General features: G+C 37.9%; 1 protein-coding gene across 3 annotated transcripts in view; it reads right to left on the minus strand.

The window, feature by feature from the left end:
• ca10a (carbonic anhydrase Xa) overlaps positions 1 to 12,261 on the minus strand; it is a 175,674-nt gene that overhangs the window by 136,685 nt on the left and 26,728 nt on the right. For all 3 annotated transcript variants that reach the window (XM_061232251.1, XM_061232249.1, XM_061232250.1), the window contains exon 3: positions 3,248 to 3,322. In XM_061232251.1, coding sequence (XP_061088235.1) covers positions 3,248 to 3,322 — 75 coding nt within the window. The remainder of the gene's footprint in view (positions 1 to 3,247; positions 3,323 to 12,261) is intronic.

A 12,261-nucleotide genomic window follows, 5' to 3' on the forward strand; every position in this document is an offset into this window, starting at 1 on the left:
AATACAATACAGCACAGCCAACTTACAAAATTCATATGGTGTGCCTTGGCAATTCATATGGTGTGCCTTGGCAATTCTCTGATTGGCACAGGTGAAATAAGTAGAAAAAAACTGCTGTTAACAGGACATCTCAGAATCCCAGAATCCTCTCAGCACCTGTGATGTGAAATGAAAGAAGGGCCTTGAGTACTGTCTGAGCCTCTAACATGCACCAGCAAATAATTAATGCATCAAATCACCAGGAAACCACTGAATGTCTTTCAAACCCGTGTTCCCAGTCCACAGGCCTCTGATTTCTGCACCTCCGATAGTGCAAGAAACAGCAACAGGGAGATCTTTTAACATCAAAGGAGTCTGTGCCTCAGAAATAAAAAGCAACAACAGTTATCCAAGCGATGCGCATTAAAAAAAATCACAAGAACAGAACACTACTTTTCTCAGCATGAACCCATCTGAACACCTCTGGGTAGCGGCAGAGACCAAATTGGCAATCTTTGACACCCTGCTTGGCACCTAAAGATGGCCTTTGTCTGTGCTAAGCACAAGCTTCTGCGGGATGCAGCTCTGCATTACATCTGCCAGTTATGGAAGCAGACTTCTCTACAGGCTTTATCTGCATTTTTATTGTATATCTTTACCATGCAGACAATAAAAAACAGCAGCAAATGCAAACTGTGTTCCATCTCTGGTTTCCAGGATTGGGACACAGGGACAGAATGTCCACTCTGTGACTACATTTGAAACAGAGTGTGCCAGCTCAATTACCTTTAACAGGATCTGATGCTGAAAGTGAGAAGTTATGACTTCAGAAGCTCCTTTCGAAGCACATGCAACGCCTTCAAAGTACAGAAGGGCAGGTCTGAATCATACAAATTTGATATCAAATATAATGCAGATGTCATGCATAAGTCAGGAAACTTATTTTACTGCATATGTCATATGTGAGAGGTAAAATTACATTTTATGAATTTATTATTATCAGAGAATTATTAGATATATAGGCACTACAAAGCACTATAAAGCACTTTAACAGAATGTGTATTGGACATACGTGATCTTAAACTTGCAGTGGTTAGACAATCGGGATGGCCAACCCCATTTCATACGAGAAAAACTCCTGCTCGTTCATTTCTAATTCTTATGATGCAGATCCACACAGCTCTGCTGTGCACTGCATCCTAGCCATCCCGTTTTATTTAAAAACCCAAGAATTCTGAGCATGCACTCAACAAGGGACATCCTTTGTATCAGTATTTAGGCCCATTTCTTTTTCCTTCAGATGCTCATTAACCAAGCAGGAAGTTATGAGAGAAAAATATAACTTGGAACTATTATTTAATCACCGCCTTAGGAGCCAAAGGCATCATTTATGCCAACAGCTGCTCCTTCATTGAGTCTGAAGGGACCTTGACTTCAGAGCTTTGGGACTGGACATTGTGCTTGAGAGAAGTACAGTATCGAGTAACTGGGGCTGATAGACTCTTCCATCACAGGCAATGTACATCCAGTTGTTATTGGCCATACCCTGTGCAGCTGCAGACCTAACTGAGGTTGCTTGCTCAGCAGTGCAGTAAAATCTTGGAAATAATTGGACAAACAAAGGTAAAATAATGAACTGGAGCAGGCTGTTGTGGTTTTCTAAACCAGTGCAAAGGCCTGAGGTAACATGTACACATACGAGTGTCAATTAAAAGAAAGAGGCAGAAAACTCAACACCTTGCGTTACCATAAGATTTGAGTGATATTGCATTGAAGAAGTGTCACAATACTTTGCAGAATGGTTACTCAGTAATGTAGATATACCGTAGTCATATAACATCATGTTAGTTGTATAAAGTATCAAAACAGTGGTCTCACTATGCATTGATAGAGCTTTATATTAATTAACTAAAGCAATTCAGGTTATGTATCTTACCCCACCTGAGACAAATGCACCACGTCATCACCCACAAAAATATAGCAGCTACAATATATGGCCATGTCACCTTCTTCCACAAAGACCTGGCTGTGCGCTTTTTGTATAACACAAACAATGTTAATTAAGGAGAGAAAGAAGAAGATAGAATGCAAAGGCATGGAGGGGGAGAAGAGAGAGGGGGAGAGAAAACAGGCCAAGAGGATGTTTTCTTATCAGCAACTAGGGGTAATGAGCAGAAAATTGGGCTGGCTGTAGCCCATTTCATTAATTTAACTGTCCTTCACTCCCAATAGTGTGAGTGAATGAGACATGAACTAGTTGGCATTTTTGTCTTTTACCATCTAGTTAATTGTTTGATATATCAAGTTTCACAAAGTAGGCCTACTAAATAATTTTGGATGACATATTACAGGAAAAATATTATATTTGATCCTTAATATTATTAGTCTTGAACAACAAATATTAACGGATGACTATGATGATCTGAATGAGCGCTTTTCAAACCAAGCCCAGTTTCAAGTTTTGCATCATCCTTCTGCTAAGATGTCCTTTAGCACAATAGGGAATAATGAATGAACAATCTATGATTCCTGCCTAGTTATTGAAACCCTGCAGAGGTAATTTGCTGTTGTTACATTGAATAACATTAATGTATTATTGCCTAATTCATTAATACCTAATGCAAACAGCCATTTCATTTATACCTTTCTTGGGTCAAGGCAGGATGGCTTTTGTATGAGTGTTTAGAAGTAAATATCTTTCTTCAATAATCACAGATCACTGATATCAATAAGGAGTGAGAGCAGGTCACTGCCATCCCACTGAAATGTGAGTACTGTTGACACTTTGTTGTTGTGTTTATTTGAATATACTGCAATACATACTACAGGATATCATACAAAAAGGCACTTATTTATATTCTCCCGTATATTAGCTATATGCGCATAATACATTTTTTTGCTACAATTCGTTTTATGCAAGTTAAGCTTTAATTTAGGAGTAAAAGTTCAAAGTACCAAGCAATCTATTTGAATCGGCATTCATAATCAGTATTTCCAATCTGTACATGAAGCTCTGTGAAATTATAACTTTAACTATGCCATCTTATTATTGCACAGTATGCAGTTTATGCTAGCATTTCCTTTAAAGCTCCTAGTGCACATTTTTAATACTGTATATGTATATTTGGCCAATTAGAAATCACACCAAAACACCAGGTGTCATTATGACAATACGTACTGTAGCGTGAAGCATAAATAACTGCCCCCAAGGTGTGAACGAGTCCATTGTGTGAACACATTACAGCGCTGGATGTCTGAAAGTCATTACCTGGAACGAAGCTCCCCTGGACAACTTCTTTATATGCCCACCAGCCTTCATGAATTTTTGGTGAATTTGGCTGTGCTGTAAGAGAAAAAAGAGAGGAACATCAAATGTAAATAATTTCCTTTTCAATAAGAAAACATCTTTTCCTTCACGTACGTATTGTATGTATATTTCTGTAGCCTTTCATCGCATTGTATTCCTGTGCCCTACACTAAAAGCATTTGAAACCATATCATTGCTTCAACTTTCATTTTTACCTTGCACCTCTGATGCTACATGCTAGACCAGTGGTTCCCAATGTTGACCCTGGGGCCACAATTGCAATCACAGAATTTAACAAGCCCTTAATTCTTATTAATTACACACTATTGTTATCCGAAAGTTTTATTTATTATTCCCCCAGGTTTTTTTTTTTGCTTACTCCTCCCACTGTTTTTGAGCTATTGACACCAAACCAACTGGAAAATGTTCTGGTTTGTCCCTAATCGTGTGCTTGTTCATAGGGCAGTCCTACTTTTTGAATTATCAGCATTTGTTTGAGAGGAGCTTTCTTCAACCTCTAGCCTCACTCTAGCAGTTCAGCCAATCAACTATTGAAAATGCAAATAGGTGTGTCTCCTAGAAGCCTGTGATGTCCCAATAGAATCTCTGGCAGACTTAATATAAACTCATGGACCACTTTATAAGGTACCCTCACACATCAGTGTGCTCAAGGAAGGCTGTGATGTCACAATAGCCTGTACACCAGCTTGAAAATTAAAATATTTAAAATAGCAGTAGTAGTAGGAATCTCTAGCAAACAATTGCGTAAAAAGTGGTAACAAAACCTTTTAACTAATCAAATTAAAGACTGAGGTGAATTAACAGGCTCACAATTAGGTTGCTATTAACACAACATATTAACACAATGCAGGTTTGGCTGGTTATCTTTTGCATTGTCTTTGAATTCTTCATCATCTACCAAATTGTTATTTCTTGTGGCCATGTGTTTACACTTTCATTAATTATGAGCCCATCGGTTCATCTCAGTTAAAAAATGTTCTTCATGTAATTGTTTCAAATATATCACAAAAAGCACAAGATGTGGCATGCATAGCTAGCACAATGTGGCCTAAGCAGGTAAATAATTACTCTAAACATGATTAGAGTAATTAACAAAAAGCAACTGCTTGCTAAAATACTGGGAATGCAATTGTCGTTGGAATGAAACAAGCACACACAGGGGGGCACTAGGACCGGATTTAGGAACCACTGTGCTGAACTAATCAGAACGACTGTACCCATCCATGCCCAAATTCTTATTTATTTGCCAAACTGCCGAAAATCTGCACTGAATCAATGCATATGGCCAAGACAGTGGTATGTAATTGCACAACATTTCCTGCAATGTATGCTATTACACTGCTGTTAATATTTCAATGTAATATGCTCTGTGACAATGCCTTTGTTAGACTGCAATGATATAAAAGCTATAATTTCATTAATTTGCTGTCTTATTGACTAGAATCTTTCTAGCCTTCATAATATGATTTAGAGAGTTACTAGATTCTAGGAGACGTGTTCAGAGTAAACAATATGAAGATGAATTTCCATGATACATTAGCATAGAAATACCTTCTGTCATGTTCTGTGTGTTCGACAGTGAATCCAAGATAAAGTGTTGATACTTTATAATTGAGGTTACTGGGTAAAGGACACGACACGAAAAAGAGAATGAACGATAAATATTAAGTATTGGGGATTAAATTGGGCATTTAACTGAAATTAACATTGTTCAATCCTGTCTAAGGGGAGAACTGCACTGCTTTTATTTTGGAAGGATAGGAGGACAATTTTCAGTAGCACATATCCTTGTATTTTACAATTTCTTATTTAATCCAAGAATTTTACGACCTACTCTATGCTGCTCAAGAAGAGATACAGTAACCTGCTCTTTATTTTGTGTACAGTGTATCCAACAGTGCTAGTTACCATGTGAGGTAACTGCAGCATTCTGTAACTGAGTGGAACAATTTCATTATCAATCCAACAACAATTAGCGATTAGATAAATCTTATAAATGCCTACATTTATGGGTATGTTCAAAAGCACTGAGGTACCCCTAATTTCCTTGTATTTTCAAGCACATTTAATTGACTCATTTCAGCCATACTGCAGAGTACATAATCACATAATGTAGCAATAAAACAGACTAAAGTCATTTATGGAACTTCCTAAAAGCATAGTGTTAACTACAGCTCTCAGTCCCCGCTTAAAGGCTGTAAAAATAAGATGAAACCCAAAAAAAAGGAAATACTGTATAATAGTACCACCCACCCCGCGCTGCGATATGAGAGACTCTGAGTAGAAAATACAAACGCAGACTACTTATTATATATTTACTTTTCTATTTTAATCCTACCAGCCCTCAAATCCCGGCCATAGAAGATACTGTCCTAAATTAAATCAACATTTGGCCTTTGAGAATCACATACATAGAATTACATAGAAGATTGATTTTTTGTCAACAAAAATATTTTAGTAATATTTATTTATTGTGAACATATGATTTATTTATACATTCTGGGGGGTGTACTAAAAAAGAGTTCAACATACCAAAGGCTTCTTTGCATAACAAACAACCGCTATTGGGCTGAAACGAAGGTGGTTACCAACTTGCTAAGTGAAGACGGGCTCTGGATAAGTAACTGTAATATAATGTAAATGAGCCCACTGAAAAATTCTTAAGGTGCAGTTGAATCATCACAATAGGAAATACAGAATGAAAACTCATACTTGAGCTAAAAAAAAAACTATGTATATTTAACCATATGGTGGTTAATATCTTGACTTCATCAATTACTGATCTAAACCTCAAGGTCTTCAACAGAAATAAAATTCCTGTTAGGGATGGTGATTTTCAATTATTTCAAAGATTGAGTGAATAATGTACTTCATTCCAAATCGATTGCTCACAAGAATCTATTTGTATAGTGTATCATGGCCAGGTGGCACCACAGGTTGGATAGACAATATAACATTTTTTCCATCATAATAAAGTTTTACGTTTTTTGTTGGTAAACCATTGTATAAGCGGGATAATGACCGAGGGGCTGGCCATTACGCAGTCTGCTATCGCTTCTACTCTTTCAGTGGAGAGGGCCATGGTTGGCAAAAGGCATTCTGGCATTTGACTCCATGGGGTGCCAAGGGGCACTATTTATGCTTTTCTTTATATATGGGGAGACATGCAGACATGTTCCAGTAATAAGAGAGAATCCCATTTAGCCCGTGCTAACAAAAAAGATAGACATCTAACTAGGCAACACAAATTACAGATAGAGTTACTGAAGAGTCGCTGCAATCACCATTACATTGCATTTTCACGCCATTAACTGGCTAGTATAACCCATCTCAGAACTGTAAAAAACAAATGTAGGCTTGCTCTCATACTCAAATGTGGACTTATTATAGTTACAGCCCTCAAATAATGAGGTAATGTTCCAGATTTTTGGAGTGAAATAACCTCATGCCAAAAGGAAATATCAAAGCATCACGAAATGGCTACCGCACTAGGAAGCAAAACACATATTGCCAATCCTCTTAAAACTAATTGTTTACTATAATACTTAGCTATCAGAACAAAAACATGAACAGAATTTATCTTCCCTTTTTTTAACCCAATGATCTGCCAACTGCATTGGCCAGACTGGTTGATCAACTATCAGCATGCAAACTCTATAAACAACAAGAAGAAAAAACTTGCTTTTATACATTCTTTACAGTATGTAGCCAGACCTGCTGCTGCTTGTTCATCTCATGATTCATATGAAAATTGTTAAGTTACTGTTGTTGACAGTATTGCCAAATGTAGATGTAGCTAAAAGTGTAGCTGTAGTTGCTTGGTTCCAATCATATTAAGCTTTTCGAGATGGGAGATGAGAATGACAATGAAATTGAGAATGAAAATATTTTTGTTCAGATGATTTGCTTTGATTTTGTTCAACATACAGTGATACAGTGGAAACTGACAAGGAAGTAGCCTACTTGTGAAGGTAGGACATGCAAACTAATAATAGCCTTTATTACAGTTAGGTGTTAGTGGTGGTTAGTAACCACCAACTAACTAGCACATTAAAATGATATATGACAAGGCTAGCTAGCAGGATAATAACTATATATCTCTTCAGTTGTTTTCTACAGTCTGTTTTGTATATTCTTATTAAGTGCCAAATTTGGACCTAACTGTAGTAACAAAAAAAACCCGAATGTGACATTTGCTGTCCCAGTGCCAATTCTAGCTGACATTATTTTAGAAAACATGGTAGATGCTTTTTAATAGCTTTCTGGCTTGGTAGCAGGTTCAGGTGTTATTGTCACTTGGTTTTGTCTGTGTGAATTATTTTACCCAGTGCTCTTAAAAGTGAAAAAGAGAAACTGCTTTATAATAGAGGAGAACTATCAGCACTAAACTGAGAGACTTGCTGATGTATTTTGTTTTGTGGGAGGGTGTTAAAATTGGAGAATCCATTGACCTGCACCAAACTCACCTGCACCAATTCATTCTTCCTGTATACCTATATACATGTAGTATTTCCACTTTTTCCACTTTATAATTGAATTATGTTTTGTTGTAGCTACATTTATAATTAACATGATGAGGTCAACCTATGCTGTTGGCTGAAATAAAACAATCTACCCACTTCAATAGTGAATTTAATTTACCATAAAACACTTTTTAAATCTTTCACTTATCCAGAAAAACAAAGGCAACTCTCTTGATACCTTCATAAGACTCGCAATCTCATGTTATTTTACAACTTCTTTGGGGATCATTAAAATGCCTTCAAAAGCGAAGACACCAGGGACAGAAGGCTATGACAGAAAAAAATAAGAGGAAGTGCTGAAACACCAAAACACAGAAAAGCCACATTATTTAAAAAGTAGAGAGAACATGAACTAGAGAAGAGTGAGGCATCCATCACAGTAGATAGCATAACAAGCAGCTGCAGTTGGCTAGGGTTGAGAAAACAGGAGCACTTTCACCTCATGCTGATAATTTTCTGTCCATGCCAGAGGGAGAGTTGGAGCCAACCATGCTATTACTACGCAATATGCAATAACAGACTGAACAAACGTGTTCTGTTTTTGTTGGTATCTACCACTTTCCAATCCATATTGTAATCCATGTAAGCAAAATGGTCAGTGTTTCAATGAGTCATTGATATAGTCTACACTACAATATTGTTTCATCTATTTGCTATTGTATTTGCACTGTGGCAGTGACATTGCAATAGCAAGTTTCTCTCTGTATTAAATTCTATTCTAAAAGTGGACAGCTCATGGACAAAATGCTCTGACTAATTAAGACCCTCTCAGAGAAGCCCTAAAATCACCTAATTGTTAGGTGAGTAATCTAGTCAGTCAAATGCATCACAATTCTTCTGTGCCAAAACGTCGTAATTGCAGACAGCAATAGCTGTAGCTCTATGTTGTCACGCAACACATGGCCATTATTTTCCATAAGGTAAAGTGCAAAGGGTTATCAAGGATATCATCTGCACAGCCATCCTCCGTTAGATAACTACTAATACCCATTAACTTTGACATCCATCCATACTATATAGCATCACAACTTACTGTAGAATTACAATGCAGGATCAGTAGTAAGCCTACCTCCCTCTGATATGGTAGAGGTGGTAATGCAACTTGTCGAAAAATCAATCTGATAAATAAAAAAAATAAAAATCTTGATATAGAGTATGATGTATGTTTTGTGACATGGGGCATTATCCTGCTGGAAGTATCCATTTCAAAAATGGTTGACTACAGCCATAAAGGCATGCACGTGGTCAGCAACAATGCTTAGGTAGGGTGTAGCATTCAATTTGATGTTCAATTTGTATTAAGGGGCCTTATTCCCCACACTATTACACCACCACCAGCCTGCCCCATTGACACAAGGCAGGATGGATCCATTGATTCACATCCAAATTTACACCAAGTTTAGATCAAACTCTGACCCTACCACCCGCATGTACAGTAGCAGCATAAATCAAGATTTGTCAGGCCAGGCAATGTTTTTTCCATTCTTCAATCACCCAGTTTTCATCTGCCTGCTCCTAGCTGGAGTGGAACCTGCTGCTGTGTTCTGCTGCTGTAACCCATCCGCTTCAAGGTTTGGCACGTTGTGCTTTCAGATGCGGTTTGGCACACCACTATTGTAAACATTGTTTAGCATCTGTGGCCTTTCTGTTTGCTTTCATTAACAAGGAGTTTTCAGCCACTCACTGGATCTTTTTTGTTTATTAGACCATTCTCTGAGAACTGTAGAGGCCATAGTGTGTCAAAATCCCAGGAGGGCAGAGGTGTCTGAGATGCTGGAACCACAAAATCTGACTCCAACATCATACTTTGCCACATCTGGCATTATACCGTGGTCAAAGTCACTTAGATTACACATCTATCCCATTCTAAGGTTTAGATCAACCAACAGCTAAACATCTTCAACGTATGTCTATGCTTTATATACTGAGTTTCAGCCACATGATTCTGTTTGGAGGAGCAGGCTATTGGCATTAACAGAGCATGTGTACCTAATAAAGTGATCTGCCCTGAGTGGTATCTGCAAGTCATCAACTATGTGTAACTATGCATGCAGTTACACAAAGCTAATGGCTATATATTTTTTGATTTAGACATACCATGAACCACATGAGAAAACACTTGGTTTGGGTCAACAAAAACCCCATTCAACAATATTCATAATCTTGTGTACATTCATTGACAAGTGATGCATATGAATCCCTTTTCCTCAAAAGTTAAGCTGTTATAATGAATTTACACATAGTAGTTTCCATGAACATAATTTTTTCATGTCACACTTCAAATATTGCAAACACTATAGTTTATTTTAAAATAGAAGCCTAATATTTTTCCATGTTTACACATTTATGTAAACGATTCCTGACATTTGAACATATGTTTGCCAGGTAAATAGCTTCAGATTTAGGCATCTGCTAAATGCCAGAAAAGCAAAGTTAAGTAAATAACTGTGACCAACTTTTTGATGAGCTCGCTGCTTGATATAATTTATATACATGTAACTCTTCAGCATTGTTAAACCTATGAGGCTTGACTGGAGTGAGTGTTGTGCTAGTGGAAAATACTTACAGAGAGCTAAATAACGCACAATGAGCAGGGTAATCATATAATGCTTGAGTGACAATGTCAAGACCCCCCAGACACAATGATCAGTTGCCCGTGAGACAAAGCAGTTTCTGGTCCTGTCAGAGGTTGAGCTGAAATGTAGATCACTGCTATTTCAAAGGAACTCAAAATAAATGACTGGATAAGCATGCCCCGTCTTCACATCACAGTGCTATCTTCTGGTGTTCTTGTCATGCCCTTTTGTGCTCACACTTCTCATTTGGGTCAGATGCTACCTAATCTGTCTGTTTCCAATGATTTTGCAAAAGCATGCCTATGTTCACCAGTGCCACTTTATTAGGTATGTATTGGTTCTCTGCTGCTGTAGCCCATCAACTTCAATGTTCGACCTGTTGTCGGTTCAGAGTGTTCGCTTTTTCTACCACTTACCACAGTGTAATGCATGGTTATTTGACTTACTGTCATATTCCTGTCATCTTGAGGACATCTGGTCTGGTCATACTGCTGTGACCTCTCTCATTAACAAGGCGTTTTCACCAAAATAACTGTTTTTCACACCATTCTCTGTAAACTCTAGAGAATGGTGTCTGTCAAAATCGCAGGAGATCAGCAGTTTCTGAGATACTCACACCACCCCGTCTGGCATCAACAATCATTTCCCACGGTCAAAGTCACATAGATCACATTTTAGAAGTTTGTTCTGAAAAACAACTGAACCTGTTGGCCATATCTGCATGTGCTTATGCATTACATTGCTGCCACCTGATTGGCTGATTAGATATTTGCATTAACAAGCTGGTGTACAGGTGTACCCATAAAGTGGTCACTGTGTATACTGTGGTTCTGTCATTGTTTTAATCAGATGAAGGCCATGAACTGTCATGTTCAAAGCAAATTTTTTTTTTCATTTAAAGGCCGTATCAGTCCGACTACAAAATCAATTAACTTTTTAAATGATTTTTCGTCTTTTGTAGTTCTTGTCTGTCTTTTCTAAACTGACAGCTTCTAAATTATAGATATCGTAACTTTTTAAAGGCATTTCTCACTCCTGTGTTTGTACACAAAAACGTATATGCCCCATTCACCTCTTGTAGATGACCGTGTGCCTTGATAGCTATGAGCTGAGAAACCTCTGTTTGATATGATTAGTAAAACATCAGCTTTAGTAGTCGCTTTCCACACAGACCATTTAGCTAGCTATTTAACTGACATTACTTGTGTTTGTATTTAGTCAGCTAACTTTAGCTAAACGTTAGCTGGTCGTGATGTCAGCCACTGATGCTAGTGCTACCAGTGGATTTCACTCTGCTCTCTAGCCTGCCTGCACAATTCCGTAACATAAACACGTTGTAGCGCAGCGCTGGGGGTGGCCACTGCGCACAGCACAAATAAACAAAAAAGAAAAACTTGGGCTTACTGCCTTTTATTAACAAAAGATTATATGAACCATCAACAAAAACCTTCAAACATACAAATAACCCTTCAACCAAAACCCTACTCTAGGGTAGGGGGGGAAAGGGGTAGCAAGACAACACCCAAAACACATCTCTCCCCTGAACTGAAAAACCCAAGACACTTTAAGGTCTCATGACGAGGCAATTGGGTTGGAGCTGCACAGCACATACTCACGAACGCATCAATTCAGTGTTGCTGTTGTTTTTTTATCTCAAGTCTTCTGAAAATCCAGGAGTCTTTTCGGTATGAGTTCCCTGCCCGGCAGAATCTCCCAAAAATATGCAGTAATGTATGCACGTGGTACTGGGCAGTGGGAGCCAGCTGACATACAAAACTGAATTTAGTTAGCTATCTAATAATGCAGCGGCTACCTAATGTTACCGAAAGCTGACTAGCCATTTCAATGATTGGCC

The sequence above is a fragment of the Conger conger genome, chromosome 2 (assembly GCF_963514075.1).
Source record: "Conger conger chromosome 2, fConCon1.1, whole genome shotgun sequence".
NCBI classification, from domain to species: domain Eukaryota; kingdom Metazoa; phylum Chordata; class Actinopteri; order Anguilliformes; family Congridae; genus Conger; species Conger conger.